General features: G+C 40.9%; 1 protein-coding gene across 1 annotated transcript in view; it reads right to left on the bottom strand.

Annotated features, from left to right (window-relative positions):
* nrg2a (neuregulin 2a) overlaps positions 1 to 23,414 on the bottom strand; it is a 99,444-nt gene that overhangs the window by 24,840 nt on the left and 51,190 nt on the right. Inside the window, exon 4 of the mRNA XM_058087116.1 lies at positions 22,715 to 22,833. Within this exon, the coding sequence (XP_057943099.1) occupies positions 22,715 to 22,833 (119 nt within the window). The remainder of the gene's footprint in view (positions 1 to 22,714; positions 22,834 to 23,414) is intronic.

Here is a 23,414-nt window from a genome sequence, read left to right as displayed (position 1 = left end):
CTGCAGATGCTGCAAAACAGCCACAAATCTTAATTGCGAGCCATCTATCTCCCAAAGCAAGCAAACAAGCTGTCATTTTGGAGCTGCTCCAGTTAGTGCTGTCAACAGCATTGTTCCCTTTCCTGTTAGAAGTGATAATTATGGAAAGGACAAGGGTGGGCTACACTGTGCTAACAATAATAGAGCTGTCATAGTGGGAAATTAAGAGCTTTGTTCTAACAATCATCTTGTGTGTGGTTTTTTGGGTTGTCATACTCTTTCCGGAGATGTCTTTTATTTATTCCCAAGAGGCTGAAAAACCAAAAATGGAGTTTACTCGGATCCTCCGGCTGGATCCTGGACAAAAAAAAATTCCCAGTGAGGTGATCAGGTGCTTTGTAAAAGAGAGCGAGCGAGGAGGGGAGGGCACAGCTTATTTATCTGCACTTATTATTTCACCAAGTTTGATTGGTTTTGAAGCTCAGGTTTCACCTTTCACCGGGAGTTGTAGCCCAGGGGCCGAATCCGAGTTGGAGCGGTGGAGGGGTCTCCTCTAGGTTGCAAAGCGCCACAGTGTTTAGCCATCAGCCCTTACCACTGACTTTGATTAATCCTTTATGGCCCAAGAACTGAAAAGAAAAGCTGGGGGTGCAAGCAGGACCATCTGGAAACCTTCATAAACATGCCTGTCTTTCCACGCTCTCCAAAGAATTCTAGGAAAATCGTAAAAATGAAAAGAGGGGTCCCCATTGGACACTTATTTCCTTTTGAGGCACCCTCTGCATACATGCAGCAAACACAGCGGCGAGTCCGAAACCTGCACTCCACCTCACCGGCCATCATGAAACGGTGAATTGTGTAATGAAAACACTTTCGATTGGCCAGTCAAGGTGCTGAATTACCCACACGTCTGGTCAATTTATGAAAAAAGCTCATAATTATTTACTGTAGCTTGGGTAAGGACGTTTGTTGAACGCGGCGCAATCTCCAAAACACAAGACAGAATGTGCGTCGGTGTCGGGAACAGGCCAAAGCTGCCTCGCTTACATCTGGACTTCGTTATGATTTTATGTTTTCACTCGCAAAAGCAATGTTATCAGGATAAAAAGTATAAATCATGTGCCCTGGTCAAGAGGAGGTATGCGCGAGAGAACAGTGGGCAGACTGCATCGTTTGCTGACACATGTAAGAACTACAAGTCTAAAATTCATATAAATGTCTTTCTCAAACCTTGGGGTCATGCAAACTCCCCAATAAATGCCCAAAATAAAAGAGTTATTTGGGCAGTAGCACATCAATAGGTAGCACACAGTAGCTTCCACTAATAAAAACAACAATAAATCTTTTTACTCGGGCCACGAAAACCTGATGGTAAAGAGATAAATGTCTATAACGGAAGACCTTTTAGCAGGGTGGTAAGCCACCCAGACATGCTTTTCCACATATCACTTGTATGCTAAGTGACCTTTCCTGTCTGCAATTGCTGAAATGGAATGCATAGGATAACCACATAGGGATTAGGCACAAAAGTCCTGTTGATGACAGGTATGATGTGTTGAAAGAGGATGTATCATGCACGCATGAAAGATGAGAGAGAGAAATAAGCAAACAATGTGGGTTTCAAGGTATTTATATTGCTAGAATGCCACATGGTATCTGGAGAAGTTGCTGCTTTTGACTATTAGTCTAAAATATGCATATTAAAATATGCATATTTAAGCAAATGTTACATATTTTTATTTCAGGCTGGCTAAATGAACTAAAATACAAATATAAGCCATTTAGAACACACAATCAATGACATGGTATGTAGTACACTACACCGTATTGTAATGTTTGGTGAGACACACAAGCACCAGACTTGATCACCCGGAACAACAGGTATAAAACTCCCTAATCCTTAAAAATCCTAATAAAAATCCATAATAAAAACACATGCCATCACCCAGGTCAAGCTGAAACTCAACTTTGAACCCTCGATGTCACTTCCTGTACGTCCCTCACTCAACTCCGCGAGCACCGGAACAGTCTTTTTCATGTCTTAAATGGCTTCCATCCATCCATTTTCTGTATCGCTTATCCTCACTAGGGTTGTGGGCATTGCTGGAGTCTATCCCAGCTGACTTTGGGCCACCCTAGACTGGTCGCCAGCCAATCACAGGGCACATATAGACAAACAACCATTCACACTCACATTCATACCTATGGACAATTTGGAGTCACCAATTAACCTAGCATGTTTTTGGAATGTGGGAGGAAACCGGAGTACCTGGAGAAAACTCACGCATGCACGGGGAGAACGTGCAAACTCCACACAGAGATACCCGAGCGGGGAATCGAACGCGGGTCTCCTAGCCTTAAATGGCTCATTTACTATCATTTATTATGTCTACTATATTGCATAATACGAGTGCTAATTAGATCATAGGCGTGGTATGTCATTTCTATAGGGCTCTAATAAGGTAAAAAAATACATTTAGAAGGATGTAAACAAGTTTTCTATGCTCTTACTACAAATATATTAAATTTTTAAATAAGGACTCCTCCTTCACTGAAATCCACTTATCACAGTCAGGTCTGGAACCAAGTAAATACGATAAATGAGGGATTACTGAGTAAAAATAAGTTATGAAAAAGTGTAGTTCACGGATTGTGAAAAAAGTGTCATCACTGTTAAGCCCATTACTGTCAAAAAAAGTTTTGTTTTTTTCTTCTCTGCCAAGAGATTAATGTAGTGCACCAAACATGGTGTGAAATGAGGTTTGTTTACAGGATCTTAAAGTGGAAAACATTACGAGATCTAACATAAAAAAAACAAGCACACACCTACTTGAAGACAAATAACATAGGCACACCCAATCAACACTAATATCCAGCCTTCACTTATGATACACAGATCAAAAATAGCGCCCAAATAGCCAAAGAGGAATTAGATGACTATTTACTCTCGGTTGGATGAGGCCATTATGAATGTGTGAACTTTTGCCCAATGGAAAACTAGATCCACAATTCAATCTTTCTTAGAAATGAAGTGGAGCCTACCAGTTACGTTAATCTAACGCCCACTCCTCAACAGAACCACAACCATTATGTCTTCTTTTATACTTGTGACTCCGGTTGCCATGTCTCATAGTTACATAGCTGATATGCCTGGTCTTGCCTGCCTCAATCATGCCGGTGCGCAAGTCAAATCAAAGAGCGTCCCAGTGTGCGATTGCACAACAGCTGCTTCCAAAACAGAGCCATGCAGTGCGTTCGCACAATGGACTCAACAGTGGACTACGATACGACTGCCAGTATGCCCGCTGGTGGATGACAGTTGGCAACACGTGGTGGATTTCTGGTTGAATTCCAAACAGCAGATCTGTTTCCGCACTTTGTCATAACACAAGGCATCGGCAGCTCAGTGGGTGCTGCTACTTCCTTGTTGTCATTCTAATGTCTGCAAAACTACAGCCATGTTTGCACCAAGCTCAGGGATCGTGTTACATACGTATATTGTTGTGACTGTTCATATTTTAGCAACCATTTTAATATATCTTGTCATGGGATAGCACAATAGATACACAGTACTTATACTTTAGAGTAGTCAATATGAATATTGCTTCATCCTCTTGGGCATGGAATTCTTTAGAACTGGAATCCTCCAGAATGACATCATGAACCTGATGGATGTCAGACATCTTCCACACCAGGGTTCCTCAGTGGTGCTCAATTCAGTGGGTTTAGTTGAGGTCAGGGTCAGGAAGAGACATACTTGACCATTCCATCACCGTCACCTTCCTGAGAAAGGCACTTGTCATCTTCTGTTTGGGTTTCTTATCATGTTGGAAAACTGCCACGCAGCCCGAGGTCCGAAAGGAGGGCATCATGCTTTATTTCACATTGTCACAGTACATGTTGTCATTCATGTGAACCATAGCTCCCCAGCGCCATCAGCACTGATGCAGCCCCGGGCCATGACGTTACCACCACCGACAGTGGCTGTGCGTTGACCCATTTTCAGATAGTAAAGCTCTGCAAGCTGTACACTGTACATTACTATAGTATTATCCCTTGGGAACATATATTGTAGTAAAAACACTTTCTGAAATATGAAGGGTGTAGCACTTTTGTAAGATACCAAGGCTGAATAAACAGCCCCTCTGCTGCTTACAGACAAGTACTGCAACTGACTATCAAATCCACACCGTGCATGTACAATACTTCCAACTCTAAGTAGGGGGATTCCCCCAACACACACACATATATATATATATATATATATATATATATATATATATATATATATATATATATATATATATATATATATATATATATATATATATATATATATATATATATATATATATATATATATATATATATATATATATATATATGTAGTCAACATGATGCTCCACTCAACCTCATGCCAACCTGTGTCTACACTCTGACAGACAGCAGCAGCGGCGGCAGCGGCGGCGGTGGTGGGTGGATACTAATACTCTTGTATTCCTAAAGCACTTCCTGCAAAAGTGCCAGTTTCTGACAGATGTAAGGATGCCTTTGCTCAATCCGAGCCGCTCAGTGTCAGGAAAAGGTGTCATTTTGCCTTCTGATAAGCTCCGTTTGAGAGGCGGGATTGCTGGCTGGAATTGTACACTTATTAGTGGAACAACATTAGGTACACATGATACAGTAAATTCTCACAAGCTTCTATCACAGGAAGGAAGTGCCTCGTCCCTCAGTTTTAGTCCCATTAGGTGGAAACATACACAAGCAAACACACACGCACGCAGGTTGAAAGGCAGTGTGTGAAATTTAAATTAGTAGCTCTGATGGCTTGAAATCCATCGCACACCTCCAAGGGACAGGTTCTTAGACCAGATGTTGGAACATGTGTTCTCACTTTAGCAAATTATTTTTTATGGATTGCTATGCTTTTGCAGCCATTAGAAGAAAACAAAACGGATAAAAAAAACCTCACAGGTACTTAAAGTGTCGTAAAAATAGCCATTTCGGCAAAGATGTCAAAGCTATGATAACACTAACACGCTATAAAGGGGATCTCATCGCTTGGGAGGTATCATGTCTTCATTGGCCGTCACAGCTGGCTCTCATTTCTGGAGGAAGGGCAGACTTTGCAGCCTTGTACCAGAAACACAAGACATATACCACAGCTCCATATTTGGACCTTGCACTCAACAGTTTGGGACCAGCTGCGAGGACGAGAGGTTTTCCCCTCCGCTATTCCCTGAAACATTTTACACGCTTACAAACACACACACCTACACTCGTTGTACATCCAGGCATTCTATAAACTCCTCTGTATACTAAAAGTGTGTGTGTGTGAGTCAGTTATGGTGGTGGCGTTAATTCCAGCTAAATTTCACACCTACGCACTCGGGAAATGTCACTGCTGGTGATAGTGACGCAGCAACAACGCATACACACACACACACACACACACACAAAAAGCCAACAACAGAGGAGGCAGTGCGATGGAATAATGGGAGGTTTGGGATGAGGGACAGCTGTGTACTACAGTACCGTGTCCATGAGCTTTAAGCTATGGAATGGTAAGTATATGTTCCATAAAGATACACTGGACAGTGGGAAGACACCTTGAAGGGCCCAATTCTGAAGTAGAAGAACTCCATCAAGGCCACATTGTACAGCTTACAGTACTACAGTATGTACCTGAGGGTTGGTGTTAGAATTAATGCATTACACAATACTAGCAATGGTTCAGTTTACTGTAAATATGCTTAACAAAATGACAATAGCAAGGAAGTTCTAACACTTCAATCATCTGTACACTGTTAAGAAGTTCTAACCTCCACCAAGGCTGAACAACTGTTACCAAATTGTTCATTTTCATAGACACACACCACAACACTCATCACTCCTTTTTTCCATGACCCCACCCTGCCCCGAAGTTCTGTGTAAATCTCTTACGTAGATTTTGCATAACCCAGGAAACCAATTAATGAACAAACTGTTCAGGACAGACCTCCTCCAAGGTTGAACAACCGGCATTTGGATCAAGCAAACCTCCTGCATGGTTCTGAATGTTCTCTTTATGATTCATGCAGTACTCACTGATAAATAAAGGTCCAAAAAATGTCCTGGTCTCATAATCCGACAAGCTGACTTTTATCTGACATTATTTAATCAGTTGTTGCCACAACATCGATGCGTCATGTCATTTTTGCGTAATCCTTGTAGGATAAAATGATGACTAATGTCTTGGTTACATGTAGAGTGGCACCCTCAGGTGACCAAAACCAAAATGTACAGAAACCAAAGCAATGAAACCATTCCAGACACCAAAAATACATTTTATGAAGAATAATTGCAGTTTTACATCAAGAAAACAAAGAAATATTTGTCAGAATGGACAACTGTTTCATGTTTACTGAAGATGGCAAAGAACGGGGGTGGGCGCCATCTTTGTACTTTGCGATGAATTCTTAATAGAATTAGTGTTTCTCATCGCTGTGATTGGCTGGGGACCAGTCCAGGGTGTACCCCACCACTGGGATAGGCTCCAGCACCCCTGCGACCCTCGTGAGGATAAGCGGCAGAAAATGAATGAATGAATGAATGTTTCTCATCGTTTTTATCGAAATGCTCGCACTAGCAACTCTTTTTGGCCCCATGGCAAGTTATTTAGTTCTCATAGTAAATAAAAACTCCACGGACGGGGAATCGACAATGAATGAATCGACAATGAATGAATGTTTGTCATCGTTTTTATCGAAATGCTCGCACTAGCAACACTTTTTGGCCCCATGGCAAGTTATTTAGTTCTCATAGTAAATAAAAACTCCACGGACGGGGAATCAACAATGAATGAATCGACAATGAATGAATGAATGTTTCTCATTGTTTTCATCGAAATGCTCGCACTAGCAACACTTTTTGGCCCCATGGCAAGTTATTTAGTTCTCAAAGTAAATAAAAACTCCACAGACAGGGAATCAACAATGTACACAGGCTTTGTGATTGATACAGCACAGGACAAATGACTTTATTATGTGCAATATTGTACGATAACCAAGGACAAATGCTGGCAAAGACCTACAAAGATGCATGGGGGGGGGTAGGATAAGGTAAAAATGGAAGAATTAATAATAACACAGTGCGAGCAGCAGAGATATAACAGGACATTTTCAAGCCTCCATGATGCAATCAATCATTTTATTATTTGAAAGCATTAACCAAACATGATGGTGCTTGCCAGTGATTTGGTTAATCCCAAAGAAGAGGCTGGAAGCCTTTTAGTCCAGGTCACACTAGGAGAGAGGGGAAGACCACCAGGACAGCTGGGAGATGCTTAATCGAGCTATCAAATGAAGTCACAGATAAGTTTTGTGTCGGACCCAGGAAGAGTTAAACAAAGCCTCACACACAGCACAACCTGGTGTTACCTCCTGCTCACATCACTCAGCTTCTTCCAGTGGAACAGCTGCTTCCTCTTTACACACACACACACACACACACATACACACACATAGCAGTATCCTCACTCATTCACACTGAGGCTTAACTGTCCTGTGTGACACGTCTTAGAGCTGCCTGGATCTCCTATGAGGAAAGATGGGTTTGGATTTTTCAAAACCTTTTTTTTTCGAAGGTTTTATTGCACTTCTCACATCTTGGCTTTTAACTGGATTAGTAAATACAACAAGCAAAACAAGCTTCCTGCTTCAGCGGCTATTCCGGCACAGACTATTAAGTCAAGGAAGTTGTGTATTAGATTGCGGTTTGCTCGCTTGTTGCAGTATTGCATGAACTCAGTGGAGGGGTGGGGCAAGGAGCCATGATATTTTACTGCAGATATGGATATAGGTGCATGATTTGTAAGCATTTTTTTTTTATTTCTTACAGAATATTGAATGAATCTTAATGAAAAAATATCACATGTACATGTAATAGGCACATGTAAAGCTGTTTGTACGTGTGCAAACACCAGTGTAGCATTTTCTATGAAGCTCAAGAGTAGGGGTGCGCCGATCAATCAGCCACCGATCGGTATTGATTGATATCAGTGATAATGCAGATGTTTGATATTGGACGATATTTGCTTTAAAACACCAATCCCCAATATATATATATATATATATATCATTGTCATCAAATTAAGCCTTGGTGAAGGTCTCCAATTTACTCAATATTTTTATCAAACCCAGTGAAGCAAACATCAAACATCAAACATTTTGAACATGGATCAATAAATCAATAATATATCTTGGTGTAGATCTGGATAAAAGTGTATTTTCCTTTGGTTTCTATTGGAATAAAAATGTGCATAGAGGATACAGTATAAAGGGAAATAATCTTCTCATGATTGCTTTGCATAGTATCCCTCCCTTTTTTCACAATATGGCCGTTCACCCCCCCCTTCTCAAGTTGGTACAGCCTTGTATTGACTCTACATGGAGCACACAATAAAGTCAGCCACAAAGAATTGCTGCATGGACCGCAAACTGTTCCAGGTAATTTCCTTTAGTGGTACCTTAGCGTTTGCCTCCATAACCCCCATTGAGGTTTGGCACAGCACCTTCATATCATTCCTCTTAATAACGCCCATATATTTTTACTTTTATTTATGTAAGAGTGTGAATGAACATATTTCTTTCAAACTGAATCCTTTGTGTAATGCAGACCACAATCTTTCCACCTCGCTGAGGTATGCACTCAACTGTATATTAATTGGTATCCTAATTTATCCAAAATAGTACCGTTCTGCCTTGGCGGAGGTCAGTTCTAGTTCAATAATGTGTGGGAATTTGATGGGATGACATGATTCAACAGATGCCTCTTTTTGCAATATCTTGGCACATGAATGCAGCACAGTGAATGCACCATACCACGCATAGCTTTTTTTTCCCCCCCATACAGAACCATCGCTGACATATTAGGGAACTGATTTATTGTTTTCTGCTTCAACAATCCAGCGTCTCTTGGTCTCCCGCCACAGTAACTACAAATGTTCCGATGATGTGGCATACCTCCAAAATATATACTCTCATATAACTTTTGCTAGCATGTTATTTCTGGGGCTTTGCTACATGCAAAGTGAAGCCAAATGAAATGATTGCATGTCTAATTGAAACACATGCCCGAGCTAATTCCTAGAGAAAATATGCTCACCTATGCCAGAAGATAAACCAGAATATGGAATTCCCCTGAAAGGCATTTCAAGTAGCAATTCACTTTCATGTTTCTCAGTGTAATTTATGCCAAGTATCCTATTAGATTGCACTCCTGGATAAGTAGTTTCCTCCTCTTTTTAGTTCAATTTACAATAACTGTGACTGTCCTTCTACTTGCGACATAAACATTCTCATCTTTCCCAGAACTTCTGATGTGATACAGAAGGGCTGGAGCAATAAACCCCCCCAAAAACGTAGTAAGAAAATGTCTGAGTGGGTGAAGTGGTAATTATGTTAATGCTTCAAGAACTAAACATGATTGTGGGTGCACTTCAAAACAAATGTGTGACACACTGCAGCTGTCATGGGCCCGGAAAATGACGACATACGGAAATTTGGGTTCCATTTTGTTAAGTGGCATACAGATATTGTTGATATTTTTTGGTTTGTTTTGTTTTTCTCTCCCTAAGACTCTCCCTGGCATAAATATATACAGTGGAACCTTGGTTAGCGTCATTAATGCATTCCAGAAGATCCGACTGTAACTGAAACGGAACCTGACCAAATGAATTTTTCCCATAAGAAATAATGTAAATCAAATTCATCTGTTACAGAAAGCCAAAAATGTTAACACAAAACACATTTTTGTAGTTTTGCCATTATAGTTTTAATACAGGGGCTGCACGGTGGTGGAGTGGTTACCACGCGCAGGTCTCACAGCTAGGAGACTCGAGTTCAATTCCATCTCTGTGTGGAGTTTGCAGGTTCTCCCCGTGCATGCGTGGGTTTTCTCCGGGTACTCCGGTTTCCTCCCACATTCCAAAAACATGCTAGGTTAATTGGCGACTCCAAATTGTCCATAGGTATGAATGTGAGTGTGAATGGTTGTTTGTCTATATGTGCCCTGGGATTGGCTGGCGACCAGTCCAGGGTGTACCCCGCCTCTCGCCCGAAGATAGCTGGGATAGGCTCCAGCACACCCGAGACCCTCGTGAGGATAAGCGGTAGAAAATGAATGAATGTATTTTACATTCACTGAAGATTCTTGATGAGGCTGGTCCCAAACACATAGAACACCTTCCTTTTAATGCCACCTTCTTGTTTTGCCATGAGTTAGTTCTTGAATTAAATTGTGTTTCTTTCCTCCATAACCCAAAATGGAGCCAATGTAAGTTCCAGGTGCCAGCATATTGATAAAGAAGGGGAGACACACTATCGGATTTAAGAAATAACTTGTGATGAATTGTAAAACATTCAATTGTGTTCATTGAATTTACATTATAACTTATACTTTTGTACTTTCTGAAAAAGCTTAATGACGCTAACCAAGCGCATAATATGTGTACATTTTAGATGTTTTATGTACATTTTATGCTATTTTATCATATATTTGTAAATTTGTATCAAATTAGGGTGAATGCGTAGTAAGTACATTTTTACAAAAAAATCTGAATGCTGAATCGCCAATGTATGGGTGGTCAAACGTGGTTATGTACAGTAGTTTTTCAACAAGTTTTTCATCATCTGATATTTTGGGGTTTTTCCACCCATCATGCAAACACACCAGAGTGGACTGACCACTTTTCCACGGCATCCAACAGCATAAACACAAGAGTCCAGCCCAATGCACACAATATTTACGCTAAGGATGGATAGATGGTAAGTACATATTTACTACCAGCTCTAGCAGTCAGTGCATCTCCATTAAGGATATACAATTGTGGGATATTGATTGTTTATTAATCATATCTTGAAGCCATTTAAATAAAAATGGTGTGCAGCACTTGATGGAAATCAGAAGGGCTGATGATTTTGTATCAACTAGTTTGCTGTCGGCTCCAGCATACTCGCAACCCCAGTGAGGATAACCAATATAGAAAATGGATGGATGGATAGTTTGCAACATGACGTCATCTACAAGATGGGCTACATACCTCCTTGTCTGACTAATATTTTTCCATAATATATGCAGTTCTTAGCATTTTAGCATATTAGACTGAAAAGAACATCTAAATAGTCATTTTGAAAATATGACTTTTAACCATTACAAAAATATCAATATAGGTACATGGATTTATTTTTATACTTTTCTTTTTTTCTATACGTCCGCTTTTCCTCATTTTTATTATTATAGCATTTTTATTGGACTATTATTATTATTATATTATGATATATTATATACTATTATTATATTATAATATTAATATATTATATATAATAATATTATACATTGTTATAATATTAAATTATAATATAATAATAATAATTATTATAATATAATATTATTATAATATTATAATTATATTATATTATAATTAATATTAAGTTTGAGTTTGTGTATATATATATTATATTAAACAGCAAATGAAATGCTTTTCAAACAAATGCATCCAGTGGCCAAGTGATACAACCTGGCGCGAACAGTGCCTGAAGAAGCGTGTAACACCAGTGACGCCGTCTGCCACCACAAAGCTAGCTAGTGTAGCGGGCATGATTGATAGCACAGCAGCTAAATCCATACAAGCTGCCAAGCAGTTCTCCAGTGGCCTGTAAATACTCAACACTTGGCAAATACAGACATGGCTGCAGCTTACCTACAAAAAAAAAATCTCCAAGCAGCATCCTTCAGCATCACTAAGGATGATGTTTATCTTGTTTCTGATGTCGTTGGAGTAAAGGTTTGTTTTGGTGAGACATAGAAGGAATGAGGCCAGTTGTTGTTTATCTACTACAAAGTAGCACTTAGCGTAATGTTTCATTTACGCAGGAGAGCATTAGCCCGTGGGAGGAAAACCGAAACTTTACTCTGCGGTTTACAATGATTGTGACTGATACTCTCTGTCATTTTCACATACCTTAAACATGCAAAAAACACGTTTGAAACGACTCATGCTAACAAGGTACAACAGTATAACAGGACACCAAAAAAGGTTGTAAGTACACCGTTTTTTTTTTGTACATAACAAAAGGAAGTGTGTGCTTTCAACTGTCTATTCCAAGTCACAGCAAGCCTTTGTCTTCATGGTATTGCAACTGTGTAGTGCCAGATTGGCACAGTATTTTGGTGTGCATTGCCGATTCACCGTCCGTGGAGTTTTTATTTACTAGGAGAACTAAATAACTCGCTATGGGGGCAAAAAGAGATGCTAGTGCGAGCACTTCAATAAAAACAAGGTGAAACATTCATTCATTTTTTACTGCTTATCCTCACGAGGGTCGCGGGGGTGCTGGAGCCTATCCCAGCTGTCTTCAGGCGAGAGGCGGGGTACACCCTGGACTGGTTTCCAGCCAATCACAGCGATGAGAAACACATTTCATTACATTATCAATTGGAAGGAACAGTGGATATGAAGAAAGGTCGTACTACATTATATTGGCAATGGTAATACAACAAGTTGTATTTGAGAGGAGACTGAGGGCATCAAGAACTGACCCATGCAGCAAAGTGGACACTGTGGAGTAGCTAAGGCACAACAACAGATAAAAGTCATATTTCCTTTTGTAATTTCTTATCTTGTTTCAATTGGAAATAAAAAAAGGGTCCTACTTTGTGGGAATTCACTTATCACGGTTGGGTCCAGAACCAATTCACAGTGATAAATGAGGGATTACAATATAATATGGGAGGAAACCGGAGTACCGGGGAAAACTCACGCATGCACCGGGAGAACATGTAAACTCCACACAGAGATGCCAAAGCAGGCATCCTATAAAGCAACCACTGCTGAAATTATTAGTCAAGCGATTATCGGATAATCTAAAGCAGGGGTCTCAAACTCAATTTACCTGGGGGCCACTGGAGCTAGGGTCTGGGCAAGGCTGGGCCACATCAGGTTTTCCCAACAAAAAAAAAACGCATTTATTAAAAACATAAAAATATACAAACTTTTTCAGTGCTTTGGTTCTGATTTTCTACAATAAAAGCTCTGATAAAACATTCCACTGTTCTCAAATATCTTAATTTTTATTTTTCTGCACAAATTAAGATGAAAAATAAATAAACAAATCAAGAATAAAGAAAATCAATCAATCAGTAATAAATAAATATAATAATAAGAAGAAGAAAACAGAAAATAATAAAAACTTAAGAAACCACATATAGTTGGTGGGTAGACAAATTATTTTTTTCAGATTAAAATGAACAAAGCATTATTAGAGCCCTGTAGACATGACAAAACACGACTATAGTCACATTTATACTCTTTTTATTTACAACATATTGCGCAACAGCAGGGTCTTGAGACACATGCTAACTCGACCTAAATGGTAGCCTTCAAGTTATTTCCTTTAAACTTAAATAGCCAAAAACTTACCACTTCCACACGAATAGGGAGGATAACTATTAATAGTTATTTAACCTTTAACATGAACATTAATCAAACGTAATATTTTTTTCTGGGTACATGATACCATACAGCATCCATATCAAACTTGCGCGGGCCGCACTAACATTAAACTTTCATATCAAGGCGGGGCCTCAAACTACTGTCCTGCGGGCCACAGGACCCACCAGGGTTTGTTTGAGAAAACAAGTGACACGCTATACTAGTTATAATTGTGAAAGCAATGTATATATTATTGATGATACAGATGAGCAGAGAGACTCAATCAATGATATGAAGGTGTTGGCTAGGATGTTTAGCATTAGCTTTTTTCTGACAAGGGTCACTGTGGTTGGCTTCAAGATGAAGAGTGAAAACATGTAAAGGTATGTACGTGCGCATGTGTGTGTGCGTGCATGTGTGTGTGTGTGTGTGTGTGGGCCTGCGTGAGTGCATGCATGCGTGAAATTGTTGCTGGTGGGCCCCAGCATGACTGCTGAGGTTGGAGCAATCATATGTTCAGCTGTGATTTCCATCAACACATTCCTGGACGCTCACACACTCTCTCGGCGGAGCTGCGCACAGCACCCCCCAAGGATGTGACCTACAGCCCGTGGACACATGGCTGCCTCACAAGCGCTTATCACAACACGGCAGCCTGAAGGATAATGGGGAGGCCTTAATCTGAAGCCACGTGGAGCCCCGCGAACCTGACCGCGGTCAATCCTTGGGTCTAGAAAACAGAGGATGATATGCGACACCGTTTTGCACAGGGCCAGCAGGTCTGACCATGCCAGACTGATTACAGGCTACCGACCACATGGACAACAAATGGCCCTTTGGGGGTCTTGTGCATAAGAAAAGCACTCGGGAAAAACGACTGTTAAAAGGACATGTCATATCTAGACCACCAAGAGACAACCGGTGTTGTCACAGGAGAGCGGGGTTGATGAGGGGTGTGTGATGGGAGCAGCCTCGGGGGCAAAGTTGCTGGGTCGTCATTGGAAGAAATATAAATATTACAGTAATAGCAGCATTTCTGTGTATCTTCTACAGCACTAACTTCCTCATATTGTAGTATGGGTTTCACTCCACGGTACATCCAACATACACATACAATTACCAAAGTCATTTGTGTACAGAACAGCTGCAATATGTGTGTATTATACTACATATTATACTGTGTACACAGTAATACAACCCTGATCTAAATCCTAAGACCAACCTTAAGTAGAGCTACAGTCATTCTACATTTTTGGGAAAGATCCTGAGCATTACGGAACACAAAAGTGGTAGACCCAAAAAATGACACCTGCAGTGAGACGCAGGATTGGATTGGCTGTCCGTCAAGACACAGAGTGGTCCTTGACCCAAATGAAGGCCCTTACTGGTGCCGACTGCATCATCAGACGGCATCTGTCGGAATCGAACTTGTCTCCTTCAACTCCACAAAACTGCGCGTTTAGACTTTGCCACGGAGCATCAAACATGGGACATTGAAAGGTGGAAAAGAGTTGTATTCTCTGATGAGAACAAATGTAACGTAATGGCTTCCAACGTTACTGGCACGACAAGGAGATCCCACCTTCCATCATGATCTGAGGTGCTTTTTCATTCAGTGGAACACTGGTGCAGGGTTGTCAAACGGTGGTCGGTTGCAGCAGGCATCCTTCATAACTGAGGGCCCTCGTCAGTGTGGTAACAGCTGGGTTTTACGCTGCAGTTCACAATGCTGGCTTGACCGAGGACTTCTTCAGGGAGACTAACATCACTCTTTTGGACCATCCCGCATGTTCACCTGATTTAAATCCTATAGAGAACATTTGGGCATGGATGCTAAGGGACGTTTAAAAAAATGGCCATCAGTTCCAGATTGTTGATGCCCTTCATGAAGCCAACTTCACCACTGCTTTTTGTCATACTCCCCCTTCTTCCTTTTGCATATTGTAGCTCTACCTCATTAAGACCCAATCGTTTCTATGAAATATTACTGCCAGTAAAACATATCCAATATTAGTGAATGTTATTATTGTTGTGAATACAGTATATCACTTTTTTTGCGGGCGTTCATGACCTGGTTGCCGGTGTCACACACACAGGATTGTCGTCACTCGTTTTTCTAGCTTATCTCGGAGTTGTTCTGTCAGTTTCAGTAAGTAAATCCATATTTTTTATTAGATATATTCTAGGAAGGGCGGCACAGTGGTCTAGTGGTTAGCGCGTAGACCTCACAGCTAGGAGACCAGGGTTCAATTCCACCCTCGGCCATCTCTGTGTGGAGTTTGCATGTTCTCCCTGTGCATGTGTGGGTTTTCACCGGGTGACATTCCAAAAACATGCTAGGTTAATTGGCGACTCCAAATTGTCCATAGGTATGAATGTTAGTGTGAATGGTTGTTTGTCTATATGTGCCCTGTGATTGGCTGGCGATCAGTCCAGGATGTACCCCGCCTCTTGCCCAAAGACAGCTGGGATAGGCTCCAGCACCCCCGCGACCCTCGTGAGGAAAAAGCGGTAGAAAATGAATGAATGAATATGAATATTCTAGGAATCTGAGAATAATAATAGGGGGTTTCATTCCAGGGCTAAATAAATGCTCACTGGTCTTTATTTGGCAGCTGTCAGTGTCACTTACTGACATAAAAAAACACATTATCTGTGAATGTTATTATTGTGTTATTGTTGTAAATATGTCACTTTCTTGGCTTTGCTGTGAGTTCATATCTACAATGTGTTTGAATCCGGTTCCCAGAACGGTTTAGAAAACTCACTGGATGGACATGTCATCATTGTGTCAAACGTGTCAAAATCACCACTTCATTTTTCTCCTATTTCACACTTGTTTATTTACCAATGACACCAGTAACTGAGATACATATGAGCTGTCTGCATGTTGCTTTCACCTCATAAAACAACAGGCTTCCGCAAAGCTCACCATGTTGTCAAAGCATTGCATTGATATTTGACAATGACAATTCAATATTAGACTGATGGAACAGACTTGGGAAGGAAAAGGATTGGAGGGATGGGGGGGGGGGGGGGGGGGACAGTTTTACCCTCAGCACTGGCAACTTCCATTGCACCCCTGGGAGATATCCGCACACACTCCAACACAAACACAAGCTGTGTTGAGGTCAGCAATGGCAATATGTAAACAATAAAACAAGGAGGCCCCGGAGAGACTTGCCAATGTTATAGTTAAAGTACAGCAAGCAGTGCGGAATGTCGCCGCTGAATAATGGTAATGGTACCGAAGATAATTGAGCTCATCGTTTGTCTTTCTCCTCCGCTCCTCCAACAAAGAACCATGTATAAAATCCCCCGGCATGGCACCACCACACACTCCATGTTGCATAAAGGGGTTCACTCAAGGTTCGGGTTCTTCCCACATGAACACCCGAGGGAACTAGCGTGCTAAGTTTCTTTTTCCCCGCTGCAGAAATATAAATAGGTGTTGGCAGAGCTGGAGTAATGACCAAATGTAATGTGCATTATTAATAGAGGTTAATATATCTTGCTCTTTTTTTTATGGCAGCCAAGCAGTGATACGTCCCATCTTTCTTTTATACGTGGAAGTAAAATTGGTATCCGAGGAACATTCAGGTAATTCCCATTTTATAACCCCTCTGGGTAAAGTGTTGGATGAGTCTTGCACTCCTTGTGAAATTGATGCTATGCCTATCAATTTAAATGACCTCTATTTAAGCTCACATTACATTGATAAACATAGATTTTAAATGTATATTGTCATATAAAGGCTATGTCACCCACACATCAATCAATAATGTTATAGTCTTATACTGCTTATACTCATAAGGGTCGCGGGGCATGTTGGAGCCTATCCCAACTGTCTTCGGGCGAGAGGTGGGGTACACCCTGGACTGGTCTCCAGCCAATCACAGGGCACATATAGACAAACAACCATTCACACTCACATTCATACCTATGGACAATTTGGAGTCGCCAATTAACCTAGCATGTTTTTGGAGCCGGTGACAACCCACGCATGCACGGGGTGAACATGCAAACTCCATACAGAGTTACCCGAGGGGGTCTCCTAGCTGTGTGGCCACTGCGCTACCCACTTCACCACTGTGCCTGTGCTTCCAATTTGATGTTGTGTCTTTGTTTTATGCACAATACCTAACAAATAAACAGCAAATGTCCGTGCCCACTACTATAGTGGCAGCTAAGCATCGTAATCGTATAACACCGTTCCAAATGCATAATGAGTTTTGGTCGTGCCACCACGGGAACCTTGTGTTGCACTCAGGTGCAAAGTGTATTTCGGACTTTAAGGGAAAAATACACATGGCCAACATCACACCTACTTTATAACACGTTAGCACACGCTGTTGTTGTGATCACATGGGCTCTATCCTGCTGTTGCTGCATAGACATGCCAGGGCGAAGTCTGCTTGTATCAGACCGTCAATATTGGAGATTTTAGATGCAGACCAGTTTAATTCTATACTGGGTTTTTGCAGTTATCAGCCCGATATCCGGTATCAGTATCAAATCAGGACATAGTATTGCCACTTGAGAAGCTATTATAGAATGCTTGGTGAAATGTCAGGGGTGTACTCAGTGTGTTTTAGCAGTCATTTATTTGAAAAAACAAACAAGTTCCTCTTTTATAAACATCTGATTCAGTTTTGGACGGACGAAGCTTTTTCCTAGAAAGAGCGTTCAACTCTCCTCTGCAACGCATCAAACTCTTGTCTTCCTTCTCCTCTATACACTGTATATCCGCTTCTATTGTATAATGCCTCAGTCTGCTTACTGTCACGCATTCCCTTCTTTTGACCCCACCGTCGTCATCCACACTCCTTTCTGCCTTCTCCCTCTCTCTCTCTCTCTCTCTCGCTCTCTCTCTCCATCTGCACCCCTCCCCTTCTCATTCACTCTGACACTGATCATACTGCAGCTACATATACCGCTTTGACAACACACTGCAGCGCGCCACTGCAGACCTTTAATGTCACCTGATGAGGGGAAGTTGAAAAAACATGTCGCCAGCACAATGCAGTGGTGGCAAAAGTAGAATACAGTTTTATTGGACGATATGGTTTCAGTGAAGCCCTCGCCTTTCCTCCCCACGCCTATGGACATACCACCCTGATTCGCCCCGTCTTGCCTTCTTCCCTGAAGCATGACGGAACAAGACATGCCACTGTAACACATGAGACTTTTCTTTTTTTTTTTGTTAAAGAACAGCAAACAAACACACACACATAGACAGACAAACACCCTGGGGTCACTGCATATGACGGGCCATACAGAGAAGCCATTGTTTGGGAAAACCAAGTGCAATTTCAATGCTAACACTTCACTCTTTCTCCACACACGTGTGCTTAAGTGGGTGGAAATGTGCAATTATGTGCACAAAGTAAAGAATATTTGCCCATCGCCCACTAGAAAAGCAGATTTCCTGGAATCTTTCAATTCAAGACCTAAAATTAAACCTTCAAACGTATATTATGTGTTGTAATGAGATCAACTCCATTTTTTTATCAACTACGTATGCCTGAGATTAAAGCACATGACAACAGCAAGTCTCATAAGACTTCAGCTCAGTGAGCATATAAAGCAGGGGTGGGCAAACCAAACTGCAGCCCGTGGGCCACATGATGCCCGCCAAGATTCTTAATCCGGCCAACTGGGCATTTCCAAATTCCTTTTTTGAAACCTTTAAAACTATAGGTGCCAACATGTGCCTTGGACAAAAAATCACAATACACACAAAGTAACCAACCATGTGGGCATACAAACAAATATCTACACATAATATCCATGCCGGAAACACCCACATATTCCTATCGCAAGGCATACTGGGTACACAAGGCACACTTGCATTTGCATTTGTCGTATTTTTGCTTGATTGCAAAATATGTTCAGGTCAGCTGTCAAAGTTAGCAAGAGTTGTTTTGATAGCCAATATTTTATTGTTCATAGTTCATATTGTTGTTGCAGCTGGAGTACCCAGCAGGCCTTGCAGGCATTTAAAAATAACAGTTTAAAGTTACTTGTTATGCTTAGCGCTTGGTTGTTGTTCATCAGTAGTTGATATGTGTGATGTGTTAACTTACTGTAGATGTGTTTTGTTATTTGTTTCGTTGCACTGTGAGCAGGGATGTTGCTCTGTTTGATGCCCCCTATATATATATATATAGACGGCCCCACGACCAGATTTGTGAACCCAATGTGGCCTGCAAGTCAAAAAGTTTGCCCAACCCGATCTAAAAGATTTGTATTGGCATCACAAGGAAGAATACTGCAAAACTACAATAAAAATTTTACATTTTTACAAGCAAAAAGGCTGGATTGAGTCTGATTTCTGATCAACATTTACAATAAAAGTAAGTCTTGTATTATTAGATTAGATTTAAACTCAAGAGCCTCCTTTTGTCTTGACTGTGTGGTGTTTTAGAAGTGTTCGTGTAGGCTTCCAAGCATTGTGTTGTGAGTGAGACAGTGGTTAGAGTTGATGACCCCCAACTGCTATTTATATTATATGTGTTTGAAATGCTTTAAAGCATGAATTGCCACAATGGTTAACATCTTTTTTACATTTGTAACAGCTATCAATGTATAAATGTAATGTAAAACATTGCCTGTATTGTTTTTGATATTTCAAATTCCATTATTTCCTATGGGATACATTCATTTCCCTGTTATATCTGTGTTGTACCTTAGTGCAGACTGTACCATAAGGGCAGGAAATGGCCTCTTACAATCATGTTTGACTTTCAAAGGGGTTCAGGCTCACGTCTCCTTGTAATGCTTTGTGACTATACAGCGAGGCTGAGCCCGCATGCTTTGTAATAGGATATTTACTGTGATACCGTTGAATGCGGTGCACCTCTGCATGCACACGTCATTATATAGGATTTCACCATGGCATGTCGCTATGCCTTCAGAGAACATTTTGGCAAACAGGTGCTGTATGACAAGGGATTCCCCTGACCTCTTCACTGCCATATTTTATTTCAGTGACTGCAATTAAACACAAAAGCTGTCATCATCTCCGAATGTTGCATAAAAAGCTGTGTAACGTTCCCGTGTCAGCACAAGGCATACAATCTCGGATAGGAATCTCAACTGGGATGCGGTTGGCTTCTTATCTGTTTGCTGGCAATGAGACCAGCATGTTGGTTTTTCTAGCACAAAGGGCCTTTTCATTATTTGCAAAGATCTGCTACTCCAGTGGCGCTGCCAACTGTAAACAATAACAGGTCGGATAAAAAGAGAAGACGACAGAGTGAGCGCTCTGCCTCAATGAGCATACAAGGGCACTGAGTGACGGCTAGACTCCATTCGCTTCCTTTTTTTTCCCCCCCTCCTCCTCGGCAGCCACAGTTCGCCTCTCGTGTCGGAGTGGGATGTCTACAGAAATGAGCTCGCTGCCAAGGTCAGCAATGAGAGTGACGATATCTCCACTGTGGTGTGGAAAGAGGAACTCGCTCATTCTATCTCCTCAAAAAGAGTAACATGATGTTTTGTATGTTTTGTCAGCAGTAGCACGGATATGTCATCACGTATGCTCAATTGAAAAAATAAAAAACATCATATAATAATAACATCACTTCCTCTCTGTATTCTACTGCATCAAAGTCCAGAGATTATTGTTAGGTCAAAGTTAAAAACCTGAAAAGTTTGATAACAATAACATCATAACATTAGGAGGAAAAACAACAAAGTAAGAATTTTTACAAGAAATAGGGGTGTGATGTTGCAAAGATAAATACATTGTATTACCGCACTTTAAGTCATATTTAACACAGTACAGCTGTGCTATTTTAGGAGAAAAAGAATGAAAGGTAAAAAAAAAAACAGTGAATACACATAAAAGTCACAATAAAACAAAAAGCTGGCAATAAAATTGTGATTTTGAAGTCATGTTATTGCAAAAATAATGTATTTTTACAGGAAAAATTGGTTTACGAGTAAAGTCAGAGTTCTACATGTATAACATTGTCATTTTTATAGTAATAAAAATAAAAAAGTAGTGCTGTATTGTTAAAGAAAGAAAGTTGTTGGGTTATCAGAATAACAACTGTAACTTTTACGAGACTACATTCATAATTTTATGAAAATAAGTCTGCAGTAGTTACACTTTTGCATGACTAAAGTTCATCCATCCATTTTCTCTGCCACTTGTCCTCATAGGGTCGTGGGGGTATACTGGAGCCTATCCCAGCTGTCTTCGGGCAAGAGGCGGGGTACACCCTGGACTGGTCGCCAGCCAATCACAGGGCACATATAAACAAACAACCATTCACACTCACATTCATACCTATGGACAATTTGGAGTCGCCAATTAACCTAGCATGTTTTTGGAATGTGGGAGGAAACCGGAGTACCTGGAGAAAACCCGAACTCCGAACTCCACACAGAGATGTCCAACCGGAGAATCGGATTCCAAGGCTGTGGGGCCAACATGCTAACCATTCGTCCACCGTGCGGCCCATGAATAGTCATTTTTATGATTAGAAAGTTGCAAATTTACGTCAAAAATAAAAATGTATTAATAAAATTAAAATGTTTGACCAGTCCAGGGTGTACCCTGCCTCTCGCCCAAAGACAGCTGAGATAGGCTCCATCATGCCTGCGACCCTAGTGAGGATAAGCGGTATAAAATGGATAGATGGATGGATAATAACATAAATGAAAATAACATAAATCTGCATCATTCCAACAATAAAAGCCGTCATTCTATCAGAAGTAAAGTTGGAATTTCACAAGAATAAAGTTAGAAAGTTTGAAATAATGAGAAAAAAAGTTAGTGATATTATGTGAGTTTCAAGCTCCATAAATGTAGGCTATCATAAGAAGTGTTTACATCTGGAGTGGAGATATATTTGAGCAAAAACACCCTCGTGGACGGACGTTCTAGTCACGATGAGGACTTCACACAAGCTGTCGTGTGGATTGCCACTCATACACCAAATAATGACACATGATTGATTGGTTAGAAGCAAAAGCACACAAAAGACTTTTATATGCGCTGTGTCCAATGCCAAGTGTGCAGCTGATACCAACACAATACTACACAAAATGTTCATCCCAATCCCAAATCAGCTGTTATTAATAGTCTTTTAACGTCTACAGCACGAGTACACATCAAAAACAGAGACTTTTTACGGCTCCCAGGTGTGTGTTTTTGATAGTGTACTGTGTACTAATGAGGGTGTGTCTGTTTGTGATGCCCACTTTGGATTGGCACGAGAACAGTCACAAGCAATGAAGAGCAATGCCGGTACTTACTACTTTGGACGTTTATAGTGCCAGTGGAGTTGTCCTTTCCCAGCAGGTTCTCCACCACACATGTGTAATTCCCAGAATCCTCCAGTTTCGCTCTGTTGATCTGGAGTCTGGAGTTTTTCCTGTGGGAGACAACACTCGCACAGCTGAGTCAGGGGAATCCGGACAGGGAGGAAGCGACATGGAAACGCAGCGAGGCAGACAACAGGACAAGTGGCCGCATGGCAACAGGCCTCTGCTTTGATAGGGATGCTTAGGTGCTGATTAGGAAGTAAAAGCGGGCTAGGATAATACTTGGAGGTCACTGAGGTTCCATTTAAAATGGCTTCCATCTTTGTAAGTTTTTTTTTTTTTTTAATAATACTGCTTCTAATTAAGCTGAAGAAGGAGTTAATGTATCTACGTGTCTTTTTCTTGGATATAACTCACATGCTCCTCTCAAGCCAGCCATTTTAATTACATGATCATTATTAGCCAAGCACAGACAGAATGAAAAAGGAACATGAATTATTCAGAATGCAGGCATCAGTGCTGCCACTTTTACTTGGTGGTGAACTGTGGTACTGCAATCATTCGAAACCTGAGGAAATTAGTGAAGAAATTATGAAAGACAAGTGATGTGTAGTAATTCTGGGCACAGTAACGACACAAAACATTACCTTCAGACTGCATGTAGTCAGCCATGTTGCATACTTGTCATTCT

Source organism: Doryrhamphus excisus, chromosome 11 (genome assembly GCF_030265055.1).
Source record: "Doryrhamphus excisus isolate RoL2022-K1 chromosome 11, RoL_Dexc_1.0, whole genome shotgun sequence".
Taxonomy (NCBI): Eukaryota; Metazoa; Chordata; class Actinopteri; order Syngnathiformes; family Syngnathidae; genus Doryrhamphus; species Doryrhamphus excisus.
The sequence above is the reverse complement of the archived record's forward strand: the minus strand, read 5'-3'. Positions and strand labels throughout refer to the sequence as shown.